At 42.0% G+C, this 25,973-nt stretch overlaps 1 protein-coding gene across 1 annotated transcript in view; it reads right to left on the bottom strand.

Annotated features, from left to right (window-relative positions):
* Window positions 1–486: 486 nt before the first annotated feature.
* LOC115214353 overlaps window positions 487–25,973 on the bottom strand; it is a 46,721-nt gene continuing 21,234 nt past the window's right edge. The window contains exons 2-5 of the mRNA XM_029783548.2: window positions 16,946–17,096; window positions 12,783–12,958; window positions 4,459–4,631; window positions 487–2,511 (exon numbers count right to left, since the gene is read on the bottom strand). Coding sequence (XP_029639408.1) covers window positions 2,328–2,511; window positions 4,459–4,631; window positions 12,783–12,958; window positions 16,946–17,096 — 684 coding nt within the window. The 3' untranslated portion in view covers window positions 487–2,327. The remainder of the gene's footprint in view (window positions 2,512–4,458; window positions 4,632–12,782; window positions 12,959–16,945; window positions 17,097–25,973) is intronic.

Genomic DNA, 25,973 nt, shown 5'->3' with positions numbered 1-25,973 from the left:
CTTACTTATAATGGCAATGGTTTCCAGTAGCAGTTAGAGTTTGCAGTCTTCATACATCTCTTGCACTGCAGCCTCACCCTTGCACTTCCCTACTTCATTGAAAATGGTCCTAAACGGTAAACGAAGCCAAGTCATGGCTCTATTGCTTTGGTTTCAAATTTAGGCACAAGGCCAGCAATTTGGGGAAAGTCAATTACATCAGCTCAAAAGGTAATTATTTTATTGACCCTGAAAGTACGAAAAGCAAAGCCTACTTTGGCAGACTTTGAATTCAGAACGTAAAGACAGACAAAATCTTGTTAAGTATTTTGCTCGGTGTGCTAACAATTCTGCCAGCTTTCCACCTCACAACTGTATTTTGTTAATGACTGACTACCACCATACCATCATACCAACCGGCAATGGCTATATAATTATAAAAAACTTATTCATTGAATTATGAGATACAAATTTGTCCAACAAAGAAGTTTATCGCTTTTGTCAGGGCTGACATGAAGAAGATGCCAGCTGCTGGGGTTTACTTACAATAGCAAAAGCCTGCTGAGCTGGTGGAGCTGTGCCACAGCAATGAGTGCCATGTAGGATGTGGTCCCATCATGGTGGGTCCCTGTGCAGAGCTTACAACCTGCTTGGCATCACAGGGACAAGGAGGGAGAGGGCCATCAGGTTGACTGTTGGAGAAGCAGAGGTTGTTTCAGGGTGGCTGCGGATCAGGAGTTGAATGCTCCAGAATGGGCAGTGCTACTTGTGGATTGTGCAAACTGGACACAAGCTGTGGCTTGATGATACCTTCCTTGGTCACCGGGGTGGAGATTACTGATTGTTGAAAGACCCAAAACACTTAATGAGCCCCGAGAAACATCCCTAATGATTTATACAGGTCCCTCATAGGTTGATGTAAGGAGACGAAAATACCCCACTTGAATGTATATTTGACTCAGCTTCATTTTTTTTTTTTTTTATGTAATTCTCTTACACTTCTGCATCACATAAATGATGCTTTTATTAACTTTCTCCTTTTTTCCACATATTCTCATGTTGATGAAGCAGCTTCCAACATTATTGGTAACATTGAAGAGAGAAATATCAAACTGCTCCTATTTCAAGCAGGAAGCAATCAAAGTTTCCATTCATAAAAGGGGAGGCGCGTGGCTTAGTGGTTAGGGTGTCAGACTCATGATCGTAAGATTGCGGTTTCAATTCCTGGACCAGATGATGCATTGTATTTCATGTTATTCCAGTTCCCTCAGCTGGCAAAAAGGAGTAATTCTGCAACAGACCAGCATCCCATCCAGGTGGGGGTCAGAATATATATGCAACAGAAATCAAGGTAACTAGCCCCAGGGAATCTATATGACATGGGGAGGAGCCCGCTATCCATTCATGAAAAGTTTTTCAAATTTCATGTGAGGTGTTTGAGTTGTGTGTGGTTGACGGTTGTCTGCAGAAGTTCAAGAAAGAATGAGATGCACGATCCAGGAATATGAATGGTTAGAAATAATTGTGGAACGGTTGTTATTGTGATAAGAGAAAGGTGTGGGGACTTAAACCAAACCACGAGGAACACCAAAGGAGACAAAATGAAGGAGAAGCAGAGCCTCATTAACAAACTATCTTTTACTTGTTTCAGTGATTGGACTGTGGCCATGTTGGGGCACCACCTTGAAGAGTTTAGTCAAAAAAATTGACCCCAGTACTTTGTTTTATCAGTCTCCTTTTGTCAAACCACTAAGTTACAGGGACTGTTCTGTACAGAGACAGACATGGATGTGTCTAAGCACAGCCCTGCTTAAGAAGCTCACTTTGCAACCTCCTGGTTCTGGGTTCAATACCACTGTATGGCATTTTGGGCAAGTGCCAGCCCCAGGCTGACCAATGCCTTGTTAATGAATTTGGTAGACAAACTCTGTGAGGAAACCCATAGTGTGTGTGTGTGTGTGTGTGTGTGTGTGTGTGTGTGTTTTGGTCCCTCCCAGCATTGATGAAAGTATCCGGGAATAGAGGCCAACAGAATAAGTACTGGGGTTGATTTGTTTAAGTAAAACCCTTAAACGTGGTGCCCCAGCATGGCCGTAGTCCGATGAGTGAAACATGTAAGAGATAACAAAAAAAGATAGGAAGGGTATCCCTGAAAAGTGATGCAAGCTCCATTGTTTGGGGTTCTCTCGTTCTTTACAAAGAAAATGGTGAATATTATTATTGTTGTTGTTGTCATTAGCAACAGAGTTGATTGGGAGTTTGTTTAAACTAATCGTATTGGGGCTAAGGAACAAAAGAAAAGTCTTTATATACAACTGAAAGAATAACATTAAACCATACGAATGTCTTTAGAATTTCCCAATTTCAGGAACTCCATGGTTGCCAGGATTATTATTGTTGCCGCCCGTTGGATTGTCTCCTGATACTACAAATATAGTTTGTGCCCCGGCTGTAGAATCTGTGAATTTTTTCCTTTTGTTCTCCACAATTTCTTTCACTTTTTCTTGCTGTTCAATTTTACATTTATCTAACCTAAAAAGAAAAATATAAAAAAAAATTATGAAAAACAAAGTTTCCAATAAAATGTTTCAGATCTGAAACAAATCTATTAACTCTTTCATTACCATATTTCTGCTGAGATGCTCTGAGGAGTTTCTTTCAATTACTTTAAATATAACAAAGAATTTAGTAAAATAACTTAGTTATCATTAAGCTAGTGTTAGGAACATAAATTGTGACTAAGGTTTGGTGGAAAATTTTAATTCAAAACTTATGAAAACAAGACATTTGTAATATAGAGCCAAAGGCAGTTTTAGCTGGGTTGGAAATGAAAGGGTTAAAATGGAGCTGAAGTACAATAATTCTGAATTTTAAATTTGGTTTGCAAGATTCTTGATGTGAAACTGAGTGCTGAAACATATTTTATTGTCTTGAAAGGGTCATTAGGCCAGTAATAAACACATGCACTGGTTCTATTTCCCTTCTTTTATTATTATTATTAGTCAATTTTGAAGACAATGAGCTGGCAGAATTGTTAACATACTCAACAAAATACTTATTGACATTCCCTCCATCTTTACATTCTGAGTTCAAATTCACCAAGGTTGACTTTGTCTTTCACCCTTTCAGGGTTGATAAAATAAGTACCAGATGACCACTGGGGTCAATCTAATTGACTAGCCCCTTCCCACCAAATTTTAGGCCTTGTGCCTAAAGTGAAAGAATTATTAGTCAATTCATTAAATGGTTAACCAATTAATTCATCAGCTATTTACTTAATTGCTCAATCAAATAGTCAATCAGTCAATCAGGTTTATCACAGTCTTTCTACAACGTCGCTACTCCAGTTCCTGTTTCAGACCAGTTTGACCAAACAGCCTGCAATGGATCTGCTAATATTAGGATTTAAAGTAGCTGATACATTTTGTGAGTTAGTGACAGTCCAGAGGGTCCTAGTGACCTGCCTAGAGAGGGGCCCAAAACCAGCAAGCCCAAAGGAGTGAGCAAATCAATTAGACCAACCCCAGTACTCAACAGGTGCTTATTTTATCACCCTCGAAAAGACGAACGGCAATGCTGACCCTGGCAGAATTCAAACTTAGAACATATAGACAAAATTATTTACATTATTTACAATTGACGGATATTTGTCCTCATCTTGTTTGTTGTTAACACAATGCTTCAGCTGATATACCCTCCAGCCTTCATCAGGTGTCTTGGGGAAATTTTGAACCTGGGTTCTCATTCCTAAGGTATTTTTGATGTTATTATTATTATTTTATTATTATTATTACTATTATCATTATTATTACTATTATTATTATTATTATTATCATCATCATTACTATTCAGGTCACTGCCTGGAATTGAACTCGGAATCTTGGGGTTAGTAGCCCGCGCACTTAACCACTCTGCCATATGCCAAAACATTGTGCTAACAACAAACAAGATGAAGACAAATATCCATCAAATGTAAATAATGTAAATAATGTACATAATTCCTCTTCTCATAAATATAGAACTGTATATAGACAAAATGTTGCTAAGCATTTTGCCCGGCACGCTAACAATTCTGCCAGTTCACTACTGGGAGGTCTATGATATTGGTTCCGACTTTGGTACATGGCCAGCAGGTTTGGGAGTGGGGCCAAGTCAATCAAATTGACCCCAGTGTTCAACTGGTATTTATTTCATCAATCCAGAAAGAATGGAAGGTAAAGTGAACTTCAGCAGAATTTGAACACAGAACATAAAGACAGACAAAATTTTGCTTGATGAACCAATGATTTTTGCCAGATCAGCGCCTTAGAGAGGCCCATGATATTATGAACCAAAATAGTAGGCACATTTTACAAGTTAGTGAGTTTAGTATTTCAAATGGAGAAAAATTAAAAGAAATTTCTAAGTTTTTGCTTCAAACTGAGACAAATCAAAAATGGTTAAAAAAAACCATAGAAAATGAATAGAATTATTTCTTACACTTTGGATAGATTATTTGCTTCTTCTATGAGTTCCTTGGCTTTGTGGGCATTGTCCTTTTGGTTCTGGCGTGTACGTGACTTTAATTCTTCAACACGTGCTGCTTGTCTTTTCCTTTCATTATCTAATTTAGCTCCAGCAGAATCCAAGTTCCGGAATACGGTTTCCTTTTCCTTATTTTAGATTATATAAATATATATATATATAAAAACAGCAACATAAAGTGTGAAAATATATATATTACAAATTTTTAAAATGTAGTTGTGTAAAGCCGGAACAATGCAAGAAGGTGAAAAGTAAACTATAAATTTGTTGTGTAGAATTTGACTGCGGAGGACATGCGTAGGCTCAAAAGAAATGAAGCTAGCATGATCCGCTGGATGTGTAATGTCAGAGTGCACACATGACAGAGTGTAAGCACCCTAAGAGAAATGTTGGACACAAGAAGCATTGGATGTGGCATTCAAGAGAGACGTTTGTGCTGGTATGGTCATGTACTACAGATGGATGAGGAGAGATGTGTGAAGAAGTGCCACTCCCAAACAGTTGAAGGAATCCGGAGTAGAGGTTAGACCCAGGAAGACTTGGGATGAGGTGGTGAAGCATGACCTTCGAACGTTGGGCCTTACAGAGGCAATGACGAAAGACCGAGACCTCTGGAGGTATGCTGTGACTGCGAAGACCTGGCAAATAAAGTGAGTTCACAGCTGTAACCTACACCAACATCACATAACCAGCCCCAGCCCATTCAAAAGTATCTTGGATCGTAGGGCAACCTGCAGTGCTTGAGGAGACCTATTGAGTCAAGTACATCAACATCAAAATGAAAAATCAAATGGAAATTGTAGTTGTGATCCCCATGCCAGTGGCACGTAAAAAGCACCATCCAAATGTGGCCGATGCCAGCGCTGCCTTGTCTGGCTTCCGTGCCGGTGGCAAGTAAAAAGCACCAACTGATCATGGCCATTGCCAGCCTGCTCTGGCCCCTGTGCCAGTGGCACGTAAAACGCATCCACTACACTCATGGAGTGGTTGGCGTTAGGAAGAGCATCTAGCTGTAGAAACGCTGCCAGATCAGACAGGAGCCTGGTGCAGCCTCCTGGCTTCCCAAACCCTGGTTGAACCATCCAACCCATGCTAGCATGGAAAACAGACTTTGAACGACGATGATGATGATGATAATGAAGTGGAACACCCCTATTGGTTGGCTCCTGATAGACTGTGCCACAATATAAATGAACATATACAGAGAGTCTTGGGTGCAGAGTAAAGCCAAGAGTTGCTTATTGTTGAGGGTATCTTGAGTAGAACGGTCTGCAAGGATATTATTATTATTATCCTGTTATATCGTACGTCGAACATGCAATAAAATAAAATTGAAAAAAAAAAACAGAATAAAGTTGCAGTTTTTACCTTATATTCTTATATTTGGAGGTGAAAACCCCTTCTTCAGGACATTCAGAAAAGTGGTGGATGGAAAAAGTTTGTTCTGAGCAGCAAACTTTTGAAACCATCTTTTTTTCCAAATGTCCTGAAGAAGAGATTTTCACCCCGAAATATAGAAATACATGGCAAAACTGCAACCTGGTTCTGTTTTCTTTTCATTTAGTACTTTACTTAATACCTTATCACATTGTTCCGGCTTTACACAACTACATTCTTTAAATTATACCTCACAATGCTTCACAAAACTACCCCATTTTAATATATATTACTCGTATAAAGCTGTCTCACATTTAGCCTGTGTGTTGTGATTTACTTTAAACCTTGGACATTTTTCACACTGTGCATCCATCACCGAAGGAGTTTATAAAATACAAAACAGATCAAGAAATGAAGTGCCAAAAGCTTGTTCAACACTTTTACCATTCTCTCTCAGTTGTCATGGCAGGTTCCAACAACAAGCATTGCAAAATGTCTGATACTGTTTTGATTGCAAGTACTATTTTTCATACATACGCACATACATACTTGATCTTACATACATAAACACACATATATATATGGTTGAAATTTACAGGAAAACAAAAGACGAAGACAGGTGTATGAACAACAAGCAGGTGTATTAGTTTGACACTCTGGAAAGTGAGAAAGTCTTTTACATTTCAAGCCTACACTCTTCAACAGAAAGGAACATGAGGAAATAAACAGGGAGAGAATAGAAAAAAACCTGTGGATTTAGCGATCAAGCATGGCGACTGGTTGGGAAAAAAAGGTTTGACAGAAGAGGTAGAAAGAAGGGGATCCCAAAATGAAGGGACTCGTGCATGGGTATGTGAGAATGTGTAAGTGTGTGTGTGTCTGTGGATAGGAGCTAGTGACTTTGACGTGCAGATGTGTGTGTGTAAGTGTGTACGTCTGTAATGTAAGGGTGTGTGGGTGGTGCAGATAATGGTGTATGGTGAAGGTGCTGGGGAGTGGTCAGTGCTAGTGTGTGTGGAGTGGTGTGATGAGGGGGTGAGGTGGGTGGAGGGTTGGATATGTGGGAGTGGAGGGTATCAATGAAGGAGGAAGTATGTGTCAGAGCAAGAGAAGAGAGGTGGGTAGGAGTGAAGAGAGGAAGTAGGTGTCAGATGAAGAGAGGAAAGAGGAGGGGAGTCAGATGAAGAGAGGAAGGGAGTTGAACCCATGTGGTGTAAAGGAGTGAAGAGAGAAGATTAATTCCTGTTAAGGTGAAGCCAGGAGTCCAGATGGCCCCTGTGCAAAGACAATCCTAACACAGACAGGTGTTATAATGAATGACCGGTAGAGCAGAAATGGGGCAAGCCCGGGGTGTCACTGTCAAGTATGATGTCTCGGAGGTGCTCCGCAAACACATGCATACACACACACATATCCATCCATCCATCCATCCATCCATCCATCCATCCATCCATCCATCCATCCATCCATCCATCCATCCATCCATCCACCCACCCACCCACCCACCCACCCACCACCCACCCACCCACCCACCCACCCACCCACCAAAACCTTCCCAGGTGAAGAATGTACCCCACAACATAGACTGGTAGTTAGTGACTTTAGGATCAGGACTAGGAGGACAACCAGAAGACGACCAATATGGAGAAGAAGGATCTGGAAGCTTAAAGATCCTGCAAATGGACAGAGATTTAGGGACATATTACTTGAAGCCTCTGACAAAGTAGAAGGGGATAGAGCATCACAGGGGGTAGAAGACAACTGGACGTTTCTAAGGGACAACCTGCTGAGAGCCACTGACCAGATCTGTGGCTAGTGCAAAGTCCCCTCTCGACCTAGAATAACGTGGTGGTGGAACAATATTGTAGACAGGGCTATTAGAGAAAAGAGACAGGCTTGGAAGGTCTGGAAAAATGGGGGTAGCAGGGAATTGTATCAGACTGCCAAAAGAGAAGCTAGGAGACAGGTTTATTTAGCCAGAGGGGAAGCAGATAAGAAAAAATTTGCCAATGTTCTGCGCCGTGAGGACCAAAGACTGGAGGTGTTTCGCGTTGCAAGACAGTGTGTGAGAGAGAATCGTGATGTGGTAGGAGAGAAGTGTGTTCGCATGGAAGATGGTTCACTTGCGCTAAATGAGGATGCAAAGAGAGAGGTTTGGAGATGCCACTATGAAAGGTTGCTGAATAAAGAAAATGAATGGGATAAAGAGAGTCTGCCGAATGTTGACCCAACAGAGGGACCAGCTATCCGAGTTGATAGTTCCGTGGTAGCTAAGGCAATTAGAAGCATGAAGACAGGGAAAGCCCCAGGCCCATCAGGAATCACTGCAGAGATGCTCAAAATGTCTGGTAGTGTCGGCTATAGCCTAGTCACCCGTATAGTTAACCAGGTAATACACGAAGGAGTCATACCCAATGACTGGTGTAGCAGCATAATAGTCAACTGCTACAAAGGTAAAGGTGACGCCCTAGATACAAATAACTACAGAGGTATCAAGCTGTTGGATCAGGTGATGAAGGTTACGGAGAGGGTCATAGCCCAACTAATTAGAGAGAGAGTTAGTTTAGATGAGATGCAGTTTGGGTTTGTGCCAGGGAAAAGTACTACTGATGCTATATTCCTGTTAAGGCAGCTGCAGGAGAAATACCTAGCCAAAGATAAGCCCCTGTACCTGGCTTTTGTTGACATGGAGAAAGCCTTCGACAGGGTCCCCCGATCCCTTATCTGGTGGGAAATGAGGAAACTAGGGATAGATGAATGGTTAGTGAGAGCTGTGCGGGCCATGTATAGGGACGCTGCTAGTAGGGTGAGGGTTGGAAACGAGTACAGTGAAGAATTCCGGGTAGAGGTAGGGGTCCACCAAGGCTCAGTACTCAGCCCCCTCCTATTTATCATAGTCCTCCAGGCAATAACGGAGGAATTCAAGACAGGATGTCCTTGGGAGCTCCTCTATGCTGATGACCTTGCTCTAATTGCTGAGTCGCTATCAGAACTGGAGGAGAAGTTTCAGGTGTGGAAACAAGGATTAGAATCGAAGGGCCTCAGAGTCAATCTAGCTAAAACCTAAGTCGTAATCAGTAGGAAGGTAGACAAATCACAAACGCCTTCAGGTAGATGGCCCTGCTTGATCTGTAGAAAAGGTGTAGGTAGAAACTCTATAAGATGCACCAAGTGTAAGCTATGGACACATAAGAGGTGCAGCAATGTCAAAGGAAGGCTAACTAGGAAGATAGTTTTTGTATGTGGCAGATGCTCAGGAACAATAAACACTGAAAATGCTCTGAGACCAACTTCCGTCACTTTCCAGGGAGAAAAACTAGAAATAGTTGATAATTTCCGTTACCTAGGTGACCAAGTCAGCAGCGGGGGCGGGTGTGCTGAAAGTGTAACTGCTAGAGTAAGAATAGCTTGGGCAAAGTTCAGAGAGCTATTACCTCTGCTGGTGACAAAAGGCCTCTCGCTCAGAGTAAAAGGTAGACTGTATGATGCGTGTGTACGAACAGCCATGCTACATGGCAGTGAAACATGGGCTGTGACTGCTGAGGATATGCGTAAGCTCGCAAGAAATGAAGCCAGTATAATCTGATGGATGTGTCATGTCAGTACTCATACTCGGTAGAGTGTAAGTACCTTGAGAGAAAAGCTGGACCTAAGAAGCATCAGTTGTGGTGTGCAAGAGAGACGTTTGCGCTGGTATGGTCATGTGGCGAGAATGGATGAAGATAGTTGTGTGAAAAAGTGCCACACCCTAGCGGTTGAGGGAACCTGTGGAAGAGGCAGACCCAGGAAAACCTGGGACGAGGTGGTGAAGCACGACCTTCGAACTTTAGGTCTCACTGAGGAAATGACTAGAGACCGAGACCTCTGGAAGTGTGCTGTGCGCGAGAAGACCCGGCAGGACAAGTGAGTCCATAACCCGTGGCCTTCTACATGGGATGGAGCCAGCCTACGTATGCATACCTTCCCTTCTTGGGACACAAAACTCTACTTGTGAAGACATGTTGAGGCAAGTGAGGATCAGAATCGAAATCGATCAATGGAAATTGCGGATGTGCTACCAGTGCCGGTGGCATGTCAAAACTCTGCTTGTGAAGACCCGTTGAGGCAAGTGAGGATCAGAATCGAAATCGATCAATGGAAATCGATCAATGGAAATTGCAGATGTGTTACCAGTGCCGGTGGCATGTAAGAGAACCTTCCCTTTCGCGACCGTTGCCAGCACCGCCCCGTTTCGTGACCGTTGCCAGCCTCGCCTGGCCCTTGTGCCGGTGGCACATAAAAAGCACCATCCGTTCGTGACCGTTTGCCAGCTCTGTCTGGCACCAGTGCGGGTGGCACGTAAAAAGCACCCACTACACTCACGGAGTGGTTGGCGTTAGGAAGGGCATCCAGCCGTAGAAACACTGCCAGATTTGACTGGGCCTGATGAAGCCTTCTGGCTTCACAGACCCCAGTAGAACCGTCCAACCCATGCTAGCATGGAAAACGGACGCTAAACGATGATGATGATGATGATGATGATGATGATGATGATACATACACACAGCCATCCATCCATAAACACATAGATACAGACATATATATACACACACACATCCATCTATACATACATGCATGCTTATGTAAGTGTGACATTTTTGTTTGATTTGAAAGCCAGTTTTCTACCATAGCTATATCGATATCATACTATCTTTCGCAGATTCAGCTGTGTATCTATACACGTGTGTGGATGTGTGACTGTGAGCCTGAGACTTAAACACACTCCTGTTTTCTGTTATATAAGCCCATTCTCCTTCTGTTTTACAAAGACGGTCGTTCAAGTCCTAACATGCAACAGCACTCATCCGCCTACGTACGCACAGTGAATAATAATACCAATTGAATCATGTCTTGGCTTGAATCATCTTTTTCAAACACCAATATCTGATTTCAGTAATTAATGACATAATAAAGAAGTAAATTAGTAAAACACAAACACACTTTGTTAGAAGCAATAAATCTATTCTGAAAAACAAGGAAATATAAAATTAATAAAACATAAAATTATTGCAGGACATTCTCATGAAAGCTGAATGGTTTTTGTATAAATTTTTGTTTATCTGCAATTTGAAATGATTCTTTAATCATTTGAAATAATTCTCTATTCTCATGGTTCTCTGTTGATTCCTACCTTACTCTGGTGGACCCCCAAGATCATTTGGTGTTTTAAAACTAATCTTATAGATGCTTCTTTCATAATTCCTATTTTGTTTTTCTCACATTACGTTGTGTGGGAAGAATTTGGTAAAGCATTGGAGAAAGTAACTGAGCCGGTTTCTAGCAATAAATATCCCCAAAGTAATTTTTTTCATGGTAGGCGGACAATTCATTGACAAACAGTTGGCTGACAGACAACTTACAAACAGGACCATTTCTTTTGTGGTTCTATCAATAATACAGGTGTAGCTTTTGTATAGAAGCTGTCCGTCTCCTCGTTCCATTTTGATGAACTCAATGATCAATACTTCTGCATGTCAACTTATTGTCCATTGGTGAACTGTCCAATCAGCAAATTATCTGTCAATAAATTGTCTGTCGATGAATTGTCTGCACACGATTTTTCATGGACCGTTAACCCTTTTGTTACCAACCCAACTGAAACTGCCTCTTGCTCTGTAGCACAAATGTCTTGTTTTCATAAGTTTTGAATCTAAATCTTCCACCAAACCTTACTCACAATTTATGTTCTTAACACTAGCTTAGGGATAACTAAATTATTTTACTAAACTTTTTGTTATATTTAAAATTAATTGAAAGAAACTCCTCAGAACATCTCAACAGAAATATGGTAACGAAAGGGTTAAAATATATAATAGAGAAACAATTCTTAACCCTTTCGATACCAACCCGGCTGAAACCGGTTCTGGCTCTGTTGTACAAATGTCTTGTTTTCATAAGTTTTGAATTAAAATCTTCCACCAAACCTTAGTCACAATTTATGTTCCTAACACTAGCTTAATGATAACTAAGTTATTTTACTAAATTCTTTGTTATATTTAAAGTAATTGAAAGAAACCCAGAGCATCTCAACAGAAATAAGGTAACGAAAGGGTTAAGATGCTACTGTGGATCCTAAATTTACTATTTTGCTTGCATCGAACCCCCAAAACCTTATATAAACCTTTAGTGGTCACGTGGAATCACTTATCCAACCTCAAAGATCATAGTTTCAAACTCTATCAACTCATTGGTATGGCTGTCACAGAGATTTTCAGGCTGAGCTTGCATTTCAGGAATTTCCTGTTAGCATCTTTGGAACCACATAACAGCGATATTAGCAATAATTACACCACGGCTTGAAATTGATAGCTGATGAGAGTAGGGGATAACTCCCTACATTTTGCCCTCATAGCTGACAGAGGGCGACACAGCCTGAAGCCGATGACCAGCAGCAGAGGGAGATAATCCCCATTGTTTATATTGTTTCTCCCTCCATATTTTAAAGAAGCCATAGGCCAACAGGCCTTAGGGTCTGAAGATACACCATAAAGGTACCCTTTATGGCAATAAAACCCAGGGTAACCCTATAAACTAGCCTTCACCAGTAATATATATATTACAAACATATATGAGGTCCTTGAAGGGGAGAAGGATGGGGATTATTTCCACTGCAGCCCTCAACCTGAGCTTGAGGCTGTCTAAACACTAGAGTTGTGGAATTATGCAAAGGGCATGTCTACTAAATATTAAATATTCACATTATAACAATTAATAAATAATTTGAATGTATAATTTCAGACTTAAATTAATTTTAATGATTATAATGGTGTCTATTTACTTCTGTCGTGCCTGTGTATATACCTAATAACAAAGCACAATTTCAAAGTAGTGACACAGAAGTAAAAGATAAATTTTGTACGTACCTGTTCAATAGTAATTTGGGTGGTTGACGCAGCAGGTAGGCTACAGACACTGGACGGCCTGGAATCAGAATTCTTTTTGTTCTTTTTCCTTGATCTTCCACCATTTTCCACTCCATCTAAACAGGAGGCGGTCGACATTCGAGATTCATTCCGTTCACTATTTGCTCGTTCAGTTTCTACAACGGAATTATCAAAACATAGAAATGTAGAGAATTTCCAACGGAATTTGGATGGAATTTACATTTTGGATAAAAGCTTTTCCAGTATAATAACTGCGACAACTATTTGTCATTGAAAGAAGAATATCTGAAATAATATAAATATGGCAGTGAAACATGGGCCGTGACTGCTGAGGATATGCGTAAGCTCGCTAGAAATGAAGCCAGTATGCTCCGATGGATGTGTAATGCCGGTACTCACACTCGGCAGAGTGTAAGTACCTTGAGAGAAAAGCTGGACCTAAGAAGCATCAGTTGTGGTGTGCAAGAGAGTTTGCGCTGGTATGGTCATGTGGCGAGAATGGATGAAGATAGTTGTGTGAAAAAGTGCCACACCTAGCGGTTGAGGGAACCTGTGGAAGAGGCAGACCCAGGAAAACCTGGGACGAGGTGGTGAAGCACGACCTTCGAACTTTAGGTCTCACTGAGGAAATGACTAGAGACCGAGACCTCTGGAAGTGTGCTGTGCGCGAGAAGACCCGGAGGACAAGTGAGTCCATAACCCGTGGCCTTCTACATGGGATGGAGCCAGCCTACGTATGCATACCTTCCCTTCTTGGGACACAAAACTCTACTTGTGAAGACGTGTTGAGGCAAGTGAGGATCAGAATCGAAATCGATCAATGGAAATTGCGGGATGTGCTACCAGTGCGGTGGCATGTCAAAACTCTGCTTGTGAAGACCCGTTGAGGCAAGTGAGGATCAGAATCGAAATCGATCAATGGAAATCGATCAATGGAAATTGCAGATGTGTTACCAGTGCCGGTGGCATGTAAGAGAACTTTCCGTTTCACGACCGTTGCCAGCACCGCCCCGTTTCGTGTCCGTTGCCAGCCTCGCCTGGCCCTCGTGCCGGTGGCACATAAAAAGCACCATCCATTCGTGGCCGTTTGCCAGCTCTGTCTGGCACCAGTGCGGGTGGCACGTAAAAAGCACCCACTACACTCACGGAGTGGTTGGCGTTAGGAAGGGCATCCAGCCGTAGAAACACTGCCAGATTTGACTGGGCCTGATGAAGCCTTCTGGCTTCACAGACCCCAGTAGAACCGTCCAACCCATGCTAGCATGGAAAACGGACGCTAAACGATGATGATGATGATGATGAAACACATATACAAAGACATATAAACATACTTTTTTTTAAATTTTTATTCTTTTATTTGTTTCAGTCATTTGACTGCGGCCATGCTGGAGCACCACCTTTAGTCAAACTAATCAACCCCAGGACTTATTCTTTCTCTTTTGCTGAACCACTAAGTTACAGGGATGTAAACACACTGATATTGGTTGCCACGTGATGGTGAGGTGGGGGACAAAGCAGACACACACACAACATATATATACATCAGGCTTCTTTCAGTTTCTGTCTACCAAATCCACTCACAAGGCTTTGGTCAGCCTGAGGCTATAGCGTAAGACACTTACCCAAGGTGCCACACAGTGGGACTGAACCTGGAACCATGTGGTTGGCAAGCAAGCTTCTTACCATACAGCCATGCTGCACCTATAGCTTCTTCCTACACAGTCATATAAAGAAGATGGAAGTGACCCACCAATCTTGTTCTTTTCCTAAGCAAATTCAAGGTGCCAAACAGAAGCTACCATTTCACAGTTTCCCTGACATTCCGACACAGGTTGATGGGAAAAACCTAAAATATTTGAAGTCATTTACATATCTTGGTAATAAAATAAATCCAAGTGCTTCGTTAACGATGAAATTGTGCAGCTTCTTGCGCAAACAACCAATTCACTTGGTAAACTCCGTCATCACTCACAGAATGAAAGGGGCATTAAACTTAACACCAATCTGCAGGTCTATAAAGCTGCCGTTCTTACTACACTCTTGTATGGCTTGGAATCGTACAGGTAGCACATTCTTTTCTACTCTAGGCACAAGTTCCAAAATTTTGGGGGAGAAGCCAGTCGATTAGATCGACCCCAGTACGCAACTGGTACTTAATTTATCAACTCCCGAAAGGATGAAAAGCAAAGTCGACCTTGGCGGAATTTGAACTCAGAACGTAAAGACAGATGAAATACCAATTTCTTTACTATCCACAAGGTGCCAAGGGAGGCTGGAAACGGCCACGATCAGTTGGTGCTTTTTACGTGCCACCAGCACAGAAGCTAGTCAAGGCAGCGCTGGAATCAGCTACGTATGGATGGTGCATTTTACATGCCACTGGCACAGGTATCGCAACTACAATTTCCATCAGATTTTTATATATACATACATACATACATACACACAACAGGCTTCCTTCAGTTTCCATCTACCAAATCCACTCACAAGTGTTTGGTCAACTTAAAACTACAGTAGAAGATGTCATGCAGTGGGACTGAACTTGGAATCCTGTGGTTGGGAAGCAAACTTCTTACCACACAGCCTATGTTATCTGGCAAGGATGAAGGTTGGCAGTCACGTGGTACTGGCATCACCACAGACTTTTATGGATGAAATTACTACCAGTATGGAGACAATGGCAGGAGCAAAACATTCCCAGCCTGGCTGGATTAGCTATTCCAATAATATTGCCAAAAAGGGCCACAGTCTGTTGATAACGTGTTTAAGGAGTTCTACTTTGAAATCAGAGGAGTGTGAATTCCACTTAAAAGGGAGCAGGTAATTGAGAACTTTGATCATAGATACATAAAAACTCCTAAATGATGCCAAGATTGGTAATGATATTGAGGAACTAAACGTCATTGACAATTGGGGTTCGGAAAGGAGGTTTAAGATGTTATCAACACAACCTGTTCTCTCCCTGTTTAATCCGTGTCTTCTTTATGCACAGAAATTCTCATCACTTTAATTGCTAAGTTGGTCTCTTCGTGTTTTTTGATCCCATACAATTATGTAGCAGCCAACTATTACCACTTCAAACTCTTCTGCCAGTAGAGTCCATAAATGGACTTTTGCAGTAGCATTCTACAGACCAATTCCTGCAAAGAATGCGATAGACTAAGCCACTCTCGTAGGAATTTGCTGGTCAGTCATTTATTCCCTTCACCTTCTGTTGATAGCATTTCATACTTTTGAAGCAGCCATAGGAGTCTCATCAATGAGAAATCCTTATGTGGAGAAGTGAAGGGAGACATCGGGACTGGAAGCGAGGGGAAGTGATGTCACACCAAGAAGCAGAAAATTTGAACAACCTCTTTCTTCATCAGGATGTCAAGGGGCAATGATGTGTGGAAGGGATCTCTGAAAGAGAATGGTTTCTGGACAGAGGTCAGGATACTGTACACATGTGGGTATGACCAAAGGGTTCGGCTGGTCCTTGTGGATCGAAGCTAGATACCCCGTTCTGATTTCATTTCAAGATAAAAGTCTCCTTATTTTTGCCTCTTCTTCGACACATTATGAAACAAAATGTATGTAAATGACTGATCAAATTAAATATTTATTAGAAAATTGCTATTTGTAAATTTCATAAGGGGAGATATTCAGCAACAGTACTTTGGAGTAAAGGTTGTTTGCCAATATAACATGGCAGTCCTGGTTTAGGACAAATGTTGCTGTAGTTTAGCCCCAGGAGACATCGTTTCCAGCTGGCTATACAACACGATCTGTGTCCTTATATTTTCGAACAAGTGACAAGTTGTCACTTTGAAAACTCTATATTTCAAAAGGGAATTTGGCAGCGCCACCTCCAGGCAAACAATTATTCTGTGCTGATGAAGGGAAATAGCCCAGAATCACAATACACAGATATTGTTTTGAGCCGAGTGAGGGTGCTAGATTCCCTTGTTTGAAAATATAAGGATACAGATCTTGTCATATGGCCAGCTGGAGACGATGTCTCCTGGGGCTAAATTACAGCAGCATTCGTCCTAAAACAGGACTGCCATGTTATGTTGGCAAACAATCTTTATTCTAAATATTTATTGATTGATAATTTTGTTGTTTAAATTTAAGTTTAGAAAACAAAACTGTCAACTTACTGAGTTGATGGAGTGTCTCCTTGAAGGCTTTTTGCTCTTTCTGTATGGACGATGCCATATCATGGATTTCATTTCGACTCTGATCCAAAATCCCCATCATGTCATTGGATTCTTCTTCACAGATTTTATGTAAAACATCGATGAAAGTTTTCTGGAAGACAGAAACAGTTTGTAAACATGAAATTTAATCAATAATTTTTTTCTTTATTGCCCCCAGGGAGCTGAACATAGAAGGAACAAACATGGACAGACAAAGGGATTAAATCGATTACATCAACCTCAGTACATAACTGGTACTTAATTTATCGACCCTGAAAAGATGAAAGGCAAAGTTGACCTTGGTGGAATTTGAACTCAGAATGTAAAGACAGATGAAATACCTATTTTTTTACTACCCACAAGGGGCTAAATACAGAGGGAACAAACAAGGACAGACAAATGGATTAAGTCGATTACATCAACTCCAGTGCATAACTGGTACTTAATTTATCGACTCTGAAAGGATAAAAGGCAAAGTTGACGTTGGTGGAATTTGAACTCAGAATGTAAAGACAGATGAAATATCACTAAGCATTTCGCCCAGTGTGCTAATGATTCTGCCAGCTTGCCACCTTAAAATTTAATCAATAATGAAATTTATTCAATAATGGGATGATAAAACTTTACCAACAGCATAATTGGTACCATATTCTTCAATTGTAATTCATATCAAGAATTTGGTTCCATTGAACATATATATTTGATGGAATATAAGATGCATGTTTTTACGCCAAAAATATTTCAAAGAAAATCATATAATATATATACATATATATTGTTTGGCATCCTTTCTGTCTCGGGAGACAATGGAGTTGCGCATATTTTTTTTTTTTTTTTTTTTCTAGGTCTAGTCCGGTTGTTATACTTTATTTCCTGTTACATTTCTTGCTGTGGCTGTGTAGTCCTATCCTGGACAAACACTCCCTCTGGCAGGTACTGCAAATGTAGCGAAGACTGTTCCTGGCTGGTTGTAGTGCCATGGCCTCTTGTTTATGTCTCTTCCTTTCTTTCCATTTCTCCTCTCTCTTTCTGTCACTCCTCTGTATACCCTCTTTTACTGTACGTCGCCATTCTCCACGGTTGCCGGCGACTGCCTCCCAACCGCTAATGTTGATGTTGCAGGCCTTCATATCCCTTTTGCAAACATCCTTGTAGCGTAAGATCGGTCTACCCACAGACCTAGTACCCCTAGCAAGCTCTCCGTAGAGTATGTCCTTGGGGATTCTGCCATCTTTCATACTGCTAACATGCCCAAGCCATCTCATACGTCTTTGTGTGAGGAGTGCAAACATGCTTGGTATTCCTGCTTGCCTGAGGACATCTTTGTTGGGGATATGATTCTGCCATTTGATGTGGAGGATTTTTCGGAGGCAGCGCAGGTGAAAGATGTTTAGGTGACGCTCTTGGCGTGTGTATAGCGTCCAGGTCTCGCTTCCATACAGTAGAGTGCTGAGTACACATGCCTGGTAGATCTTCATTTTTGTGGTCTTGGTCAGCTTATTGTTGTCCCAAGCCCGTTTGGAAAGTTGGGCCATCGCAGCAGCTGCCTTGCCAATGCGTATATTGAGCTCAGCATCAAGGGATAGGTTGTAGGTGACGGTAGAGCCCAGATAGGTAAACTTCTCCACCTCTTGTAATCTGTGGTCTCCAATATGTATGTTTGGGATGTCCGATGTAGCCTGGCCCATGATGTTGGTCTTCTTAAGGCTGATAGCTAAGCCAAAGTCGTTACATGCTTGCTCAAAACAGTTAATGAGCCTTTGGAGGGCTTCTTCTGTGTGTGTTACCAGAGCGGCATCATCAGCAAATAACATCTCCTTGATCAGGACGTTTCTGATTTTGGTCTTGGCACGCAGGCGCGAGAGATTGAACAGTTTCCCGTCACTTCTACTGTGCAGAAACACTCCATCATCTGATGTCTGAAAGGCATGTGACAGCAAGAGTGAGAAGAAGATGCCAAACAATGTAGGAGCGAGGACACAGCCTTGCTTTACCCCGTTTTTTATTTGGAAGGCGGCTGATGTTGAACTGTTGTGCTGTATGGTGCCTTGCATGTCATCATGGAAAGACTTGATGATCCTCAGCAGCTTTGGTGGACATCCGATTTTTTGGAGCAGGAGGAAGAGGCCTGTTCTGCTTACCGAGTCAAAAGCCTTTGTTAGATCAATGAAGGCCATATATAATGGCATTTTCTGCTCTCTGGACTTCTCCTGAAGTTGGCGTATGGAGAATATCATATCGATAGTTGATCTGCTTCTTCTAAAGCCACACTATTCCGGATAGATTCGAGAAGCAAGTAGTTGTAGCCTGGCCAGGATAACGCGGGCAAAGGTCTTTCCAACATGCTTAGAAGGGATATACCACGGTAATTGTTACAATCACCACGGTCACCTTTGTTTTTGTAGAGCGTAATGATGTTGGCATCCCGCATATCCTGAGGGACTGTACCCTTTTCCCAGCACTGACACAGAAGCTCATGAAGGTGCCGAAGCAGGATGGTGTTTTTGCCGGCTTTGATGATCTCTGAGGGGATGCCGTCTTTTCCCGGAGCCTTATTTCTTGCTAGGGAGTCAACAGCCTTGGTGAGCTCTGCTATAGATGGCGGACTGTCAAGTTCGCACATGACTGGCAAGATCTTGACACTCTCGACTGCAGCCTCAGCCACTGTAGTCTCCCGTGAGTAGAGATCCTGGTAGTGCTCCACCCATCTATCCATTTGCTTGCCTTGATCCCTGATGAGATCTCCAGTAGTTGATTTCAGAGGGGCTGACTTGGTTGCGGATGGACCGAGGGCCTTCTTCAAACCAGCATACATCCCACGGGTGTCGCCCCTGTCAGCAGCTGACTGGATACTCTGACAGATTTCCTGCCAATACCTATTTGCACAGCATCTGGCTGTCAGTTGGGTTTTATTTCGTGCCTTTCTGAGTTCCTCGAGTGACTTTGTAGAAGAGTCACTCTTGTATTGCACCAGAGCTGCACGCTTTGCTTCGATAACTGGCTCCAGCTCTGAGAGCCCAGCATTGAACCAATCTGGGTTTTGCCTTTCTCTCATGCCGAAAGTATCCAATGATGTCGTATACAGGCTTCCCTGATATAGTCCCACCTACTTTCAGCAGAGGAGGTTGGGCAGCTACTGAGGGCAACCGTGATAGAAGCAGCAAAACATTTTCGCAGTGTAGGGTCCGAGGTTCTGGCGGTGTTGATGCGTGGTCGGCCCACTTTCTTGGAGCGATGGACTTTTTTAGGGAGAATCCTCACCCTGCTTCTAATTAGTGAGTGGTCTGTGTCACAATCCGCACTGTGGTAACTGCGGGTCAATAGAGTGGAACTCAGAAAGGATCTCCGTGTAATAATGAGATCCAGCTGATGCCAGTGGTGAGATCTTGGATGTCTCCAGGATGCCTTGTGGGATGGCCTGTTGGTAAAGAATGTGTTTGTGATGCACAGGTTGTGGTATGTGCAGAATTCGAGTAGTCTCTGACCATTGTCATTCATGTTGCCAATACCAAAGTGTCCAACACAAATGGGCCACGAATCATGGTCAGATCCCACGCGAGCGTTAAAATCCCCTAGAAGGTAGATATTTTCAGTCGTTGGTATATTTTCTAGGACACAGTTGAGATCTTTGTAGAACTGGTCCTTGGTCTCCTCTGAGCTGTAGAGAGTGGGAGCATAGATGCTGAGTAGATGTACTGAGCCAGAAGAAGTCGAGAGGCGCAGTGAGAGGATACGCTCAGTGCCTCCCGATGGTGGTTCTATTGAGGAGAGTAGTGAGTTTCTCACTGCAAAGCCAACGCCATGTTGACGAGGTTCTTCTGGATCTCTTCCCTGCCAAAAGAAGGTGAAGTCCTGCTCTTTGAGTCTGCCATTTGAGGGAAGTCTTGTCTCCTGCAGCCCAGCAATATCTATGTTGAGCCTCTTAGTTCACGGTCAATGATGGCCGTTTTCCTTGTGTCTTCAATACTGAGAAGATCGTCAGATATTCCAGGACACATGGTCCTGACATTCCAGCTTGCCAACTGCAGAACTGGTGTTTTTTGAATTTTAGTTGCTTGCCTGGTGCAGAGGTTGCAGGCCGCTTTTCGAGTCGTACTCTTAGCTCCAAGCACCCAATGGAACAGGCGGCTTGTGGCGGGTCAGCACCTTATTAACTGGGGGCTGCCCAGCTTGAGGTGGGCAGTAGCTAACCAATAGGACACGAAGTCCCTCCCACCAGCAGAGGTAACCCGTAGCGTCCATATTTTACGCCAATCTGAATGGACTTATCACTCGTAACTGTTACCTCCCATGTTGTTTCTGCAGCTTTTTACAGCAGCACTGAAGTGTCCTCTCCAGTTTTGCGCAGGCCTGGGCTATAGATAAGAAAGTCCTGGGTAGCCCAATCGTCAGGTTTCCTCTCTCGACCTTGCTGATGTAGTCCAGTGGAGTGCAGTGCATTACGTTTGGCACCAGCTTGGTTGCAGGAGCTGCCGGAAGAGTGTCGAATCGAACACTAGACCGCCTTCGGGGCTCCACTCCGGATTTCATTGAAGGTTGTCTCCTTTCCGTAACCCTGGATAGGGGCCCATACCGGGTACTGTCAGCCGGAGCCAGCTGAGCCCGGAACTCGTGTCAGGCAGGGTCGTCACTCCCTGAAGTAGTGAAGAAGTTCGCTACCCACTACCTTTTCAAGTAATGTTAAATTATTATTACGGTTTTTTTTTTTTTTGCCTATGTTAAATTTCAACCACTAATATTCACCATCATCATCAGCAGCAGCAGTTGTAGTAGAAGCAGCAATATCACTAGGAGGGAAGTGGGAAGGGGAGAGAATAGAGAGATATCCGGTATTGGTGGTGGGGGTGGGTTTGAGCGGGCGCACAGCGAACAGGTCAGCCGGAATTTAGGGAGAATTAACGAAATTCTAATAGGTTGTTAGCGATGAGATCATTTAAAACTGTCAGTCCTAACGTAGTAGAGAGGAGAAAAAAGAGAAAAGGAGCAAAAATATTCTTAGCGAACAGGTCAGCCGGGAATTAGGGAGAATTAACGAAATTCTAATAGGTTGTTAGCGATGATGAGATCATTTAAAACTGTCAGTCCTAACGTAGTAGAGAGGGAGAAAAAAAAAAGAGAGAAAAGGAGCAAAAATTTCTTAGCGAACAGGTCAGCCGGAATTTAGGGAGAATTAACGAAATTCTAATAGGTTGTTAGCGATGAGATCATTTAAAACTGTCAGTCCTAACGTAGTAGAGAGGGAGAAAAAAGAGAAAAGGAGCAAAAATATTCTTAGCGAACAGGTCAGCCGGAATTTAGGGAGAATTAACGAAATTCTAATAGGTTGTTAGCGATGAGATCATTTAAAACTGTCAGTCCTAACGTAGTAGAGAGGGAGAAAAAAGAGAAAAGGAGCAAAAATATTCTTAGCGAACAGGTCAGCCGGAATTTAGGGAGAATTAACGAAATTCTAATAGGTTGTTAGCGATGAGATCATTTAAAACTGTCAGTCCTAACGTAGTAGAGAGGGAGAAAAAAGAGAAAAGGAGCAAAAATATTCTTAGCGAACAGGTCAGCCGGAATTTAGGGAGAATAACGAAATTCTAATAGGTTGTTAGCGATGAGATCATTTAAAACTGTCAGTCCAACGTAGTAGAGAGGGAGAAAAAAGAGAAAAGGAGCAAAAATATTCTTAGCGAACAGGTCAGCCGGAATTTAGGGAAATTAACGAAATTCTAATAGGTTGTTAGCGATGAGATCATTTAAAACTGTCAGTCCTAACGTAGTAGAGAGGAGAAAAAAGAGAAAAGGAGCAAAAATATTCTTAGCGAACAGGTCAGCCGGAATTTAGGGAGATTAACGAAATTCTAATAGGTGTTAGCGATGAGATCATTTAAAACTGTCAGTCCTAACGTAGTAGAGAGGGAGAAAAAAGAAAAAGGAGCAAAAATATTCTTAGCGAACAGGTCAGCCGGAATTTAGGAGAATTAACGAAATTCTAATAGGTTTTTAGCGATGAGATCATTTAAAACTGTCAGTCCTAACGTAGTAGAGAGGGAGAAAAAAGAGAGAAAAGGAGCAAAAATTTCTTAGCGAACAGGTCAGCCGGAATTTAGGGAGAATTAACGAAATTCTAATAGGTTGTTAGCGATGAGATCATTTAAAACTGTCAGTCCTAACGTAGTAGAGAGGGAGAAAAAAGAAAAAAGGAGCAAAAATATTCTTAGCTTTGCATATCGTCATCGTATATATATATAGGTGTAGGAGTGGCTGTGTGATAAGAAACTTGCTTACCAATCACATGGCTTCAGGTTCAGTCCCACTGTGTGGCACCTTGGGCAAGTATCTTCTACTATAGCCTCAGGACGACCAAAGCCTTGTGTGTTGATTTGGTAGATGGAAACCAAAAGAAGCCCGTCATATGTGTATATATATATGTGTGTGTGTGTGTGAGTGTGTGTATGTATGTATGTATGTATGTATGTGTGTGTGTGTTTCTTATTTGTGTCTGTGTTTGTCCCCCACCACCACCATCGCTTGACAACTGATGTTAGTGTGTTTATGTACCCGTCACTTAGCAGTTCGACAAAAGAGACCAATAGAATAAGTACTAGTCTTACAAAGAATAAGTCCTGGGGTTGATTTGTTCAACTAAAGGTGGTGCTCCAGCATGGCCACCGTCAAATGACTGAAACAATATATACATATATATATATACACACACACACACAGACATACACATATGCACATGCACACACACACACACATACATACATACACACACATTCACACACACAGAGCTAGAGAGGTATGTGCATATATAAGTATATACAGGAATATACAGAAACCGCCATGAGAACTAAGAGACAGGCCTGGAGAGATTGGAAGGAACTGGGCAGCAGAGTACGATGCCAAGGAGGCGTTAAATCTAAAACTCTAGTAAACAATGAAGAATCCGGAATGCTGTTGCTAAACAATGGAAGCAGTATAAAGATTGGGTCTGAAGAGTTGTTCTGAGGTCACATGTGGGCTGTGGGAGAAGGTAGGCTTAACATGTGGCAGATGGGCAGAAGTATTTGGTGGTAAAAATATGCAGGAAATAAACTCCTTCAGATGCTCAGAAGAATAGGAAAGAGAACATTGGATGTCAAAAAAACATAATGTGTTCTGAATGGCACCAACAATGCACCGTAATAACAACAATGGACTCTTGTAATTCAATCATCCATAGTCTGATACAATATTTCGGACTATAAAATTCCTTCTTCTGATATCCATAGGAATGGATTGAGTCACTGCTATGATCAGTTTTCCAATGGTATTTTTTTCCAGAAGAGTCTCTGCAGTGGTCTCATGAAGTTCCTTCTGGAATTCCTCATGAGAAGTGCATGCGGGCAGCCATGTCTCAAGTTCGTGCATGTTAGCACATCCACAGTGCTGCTTCTAAGTTATGTATGATTCATGCAGTTTCCTTTTTTCTCTCTTTTCTCTTTTTTTCTTCTATTTAGAAGTTGCTAAGAGCTTTTGTTACCTTGGTAACCTAATTACTAGTGGAGTTAGGCTTACTAAAAGCATAGCCGTCAAAATAAGAACAGGGGAGAAAGTTGAGGAAGCCATAATCTCTACTTGCTGGTTCTAAAGGGTTTCTGAATCAGTAGGAAGAGCAGAGTGTAGGATGCTTGGATACAAAGAGGGATGCTGTACAGTAATGGGACACAATGGTGGAACATTGAGTTTGCCCTTCCGGTGAGGAAACCAAACTGGTTACCGCCTTCCTTAAATATAATGTACCTACAATTCTTTTCTACTCTAGGCACATTTAGAAATTTTGGGGGAGGGGGCCAGTCAATTAGATTGGGCTTCTTTCAATACGATGGGCTTCTTTCCATCTATCAAATCCACTCACAAGGCTTTGGTCAACCCAAAGCTATAGTAGAAGACACGTGCCCAAGGTGCCACGCAGTAGGACTGAACCCGGAACCATGTAGCTGGTAAGCAAGCTACTTACGACACAGCCACACCTGCGCCTAAAATTTGCTAAAATTATAAATATAAAATCTATCATTATTGTTGTATTTTGGGATGGTCATTTTATTCATTATTTCTTTATTTTGTTGCCTAATAAACACACACACTATGTTTTTGTTTACTTCACTCATTTATTATTGTTCTTATTATTTTAACTCATGTCCATTGTCTGTAAATCTTTTGTCACACATCTGTGACCTCTTCAGCAACACTTTTCATCCATGTGTGTGTTCTTGCTCCACTTACTCCATTCAAGACTATTGTTTTCTTTATACATGTTTATTATCTTCAATACACATTTATATGCTTTCCTAAGTAAATCTCGACTCCAGCAGAGTGGACATGTAGCACACATGTCCGATTCCAGATTCCTTGAACAGATTTTCTTTGATGGATTAACGATTGGCTCCTGGTCAGATGATGGACCAATGAGAAGATACCGAGTCTCTCAAGGTAACATTGAGAAAATATAACTTGGAAAAATCTACCAGGGAACATCTTGGCCAGGATCACTTATTGTGGTGTAGTGTTCTGTACTCTGGAGGACAACCCTCAGAATCAGAAATATGAGAAACTCAAAAGAAAAGGGCTCCATAGGAAGCAGGATTCCTGCTGGTTTCTGATTCAACTATTACATACCCACATTGTTTCCATGGATTTAACGCCAATATAGGCTTTGTAACAGTGATTCGAAATTGTATCCTTGGATACGTGGTCAGACATCACAAGCAAACCACCATAGTTTCATGTGATTGGTCTATTAACTGGCCAATCAGCATGAAGCAATGGAGCAGACAAGTTTTCTTGAATATTCTAGGATTTTACTTCTGGTCCCTTATAAAACCCGCTCAGCATGCATTTTTACAAGCCAAACGATCCAGGAAGGCAGCTAAAATAGATAACAGGAACCTCCATCATCATGAATATGGCAGAATGAGGCGGCGAGCTGGTAGAAGCATTAGCATGCTGGGCGAAGTGCTTA

This window comes from Octopus sinensis, linkage group LG7 (assembly GCF_006345805.1).
Source record: "Octopus sinensis linkage group LG7, ASM634580v1, whole genome shotgun sequence".
NCBI classification, from domain to species: domain Eukaryota; kingdom Metazoa; phylum Mollusca; class Cephalopoda; order Octopoda; family Octopodidae; genus Octopus; species Octopus sinensis.
The sequence above is the reverse complement of the archived record's forward strand: the minus strand, read 5'-3'. Positions and strand labels throughout refer to the sequence as shown.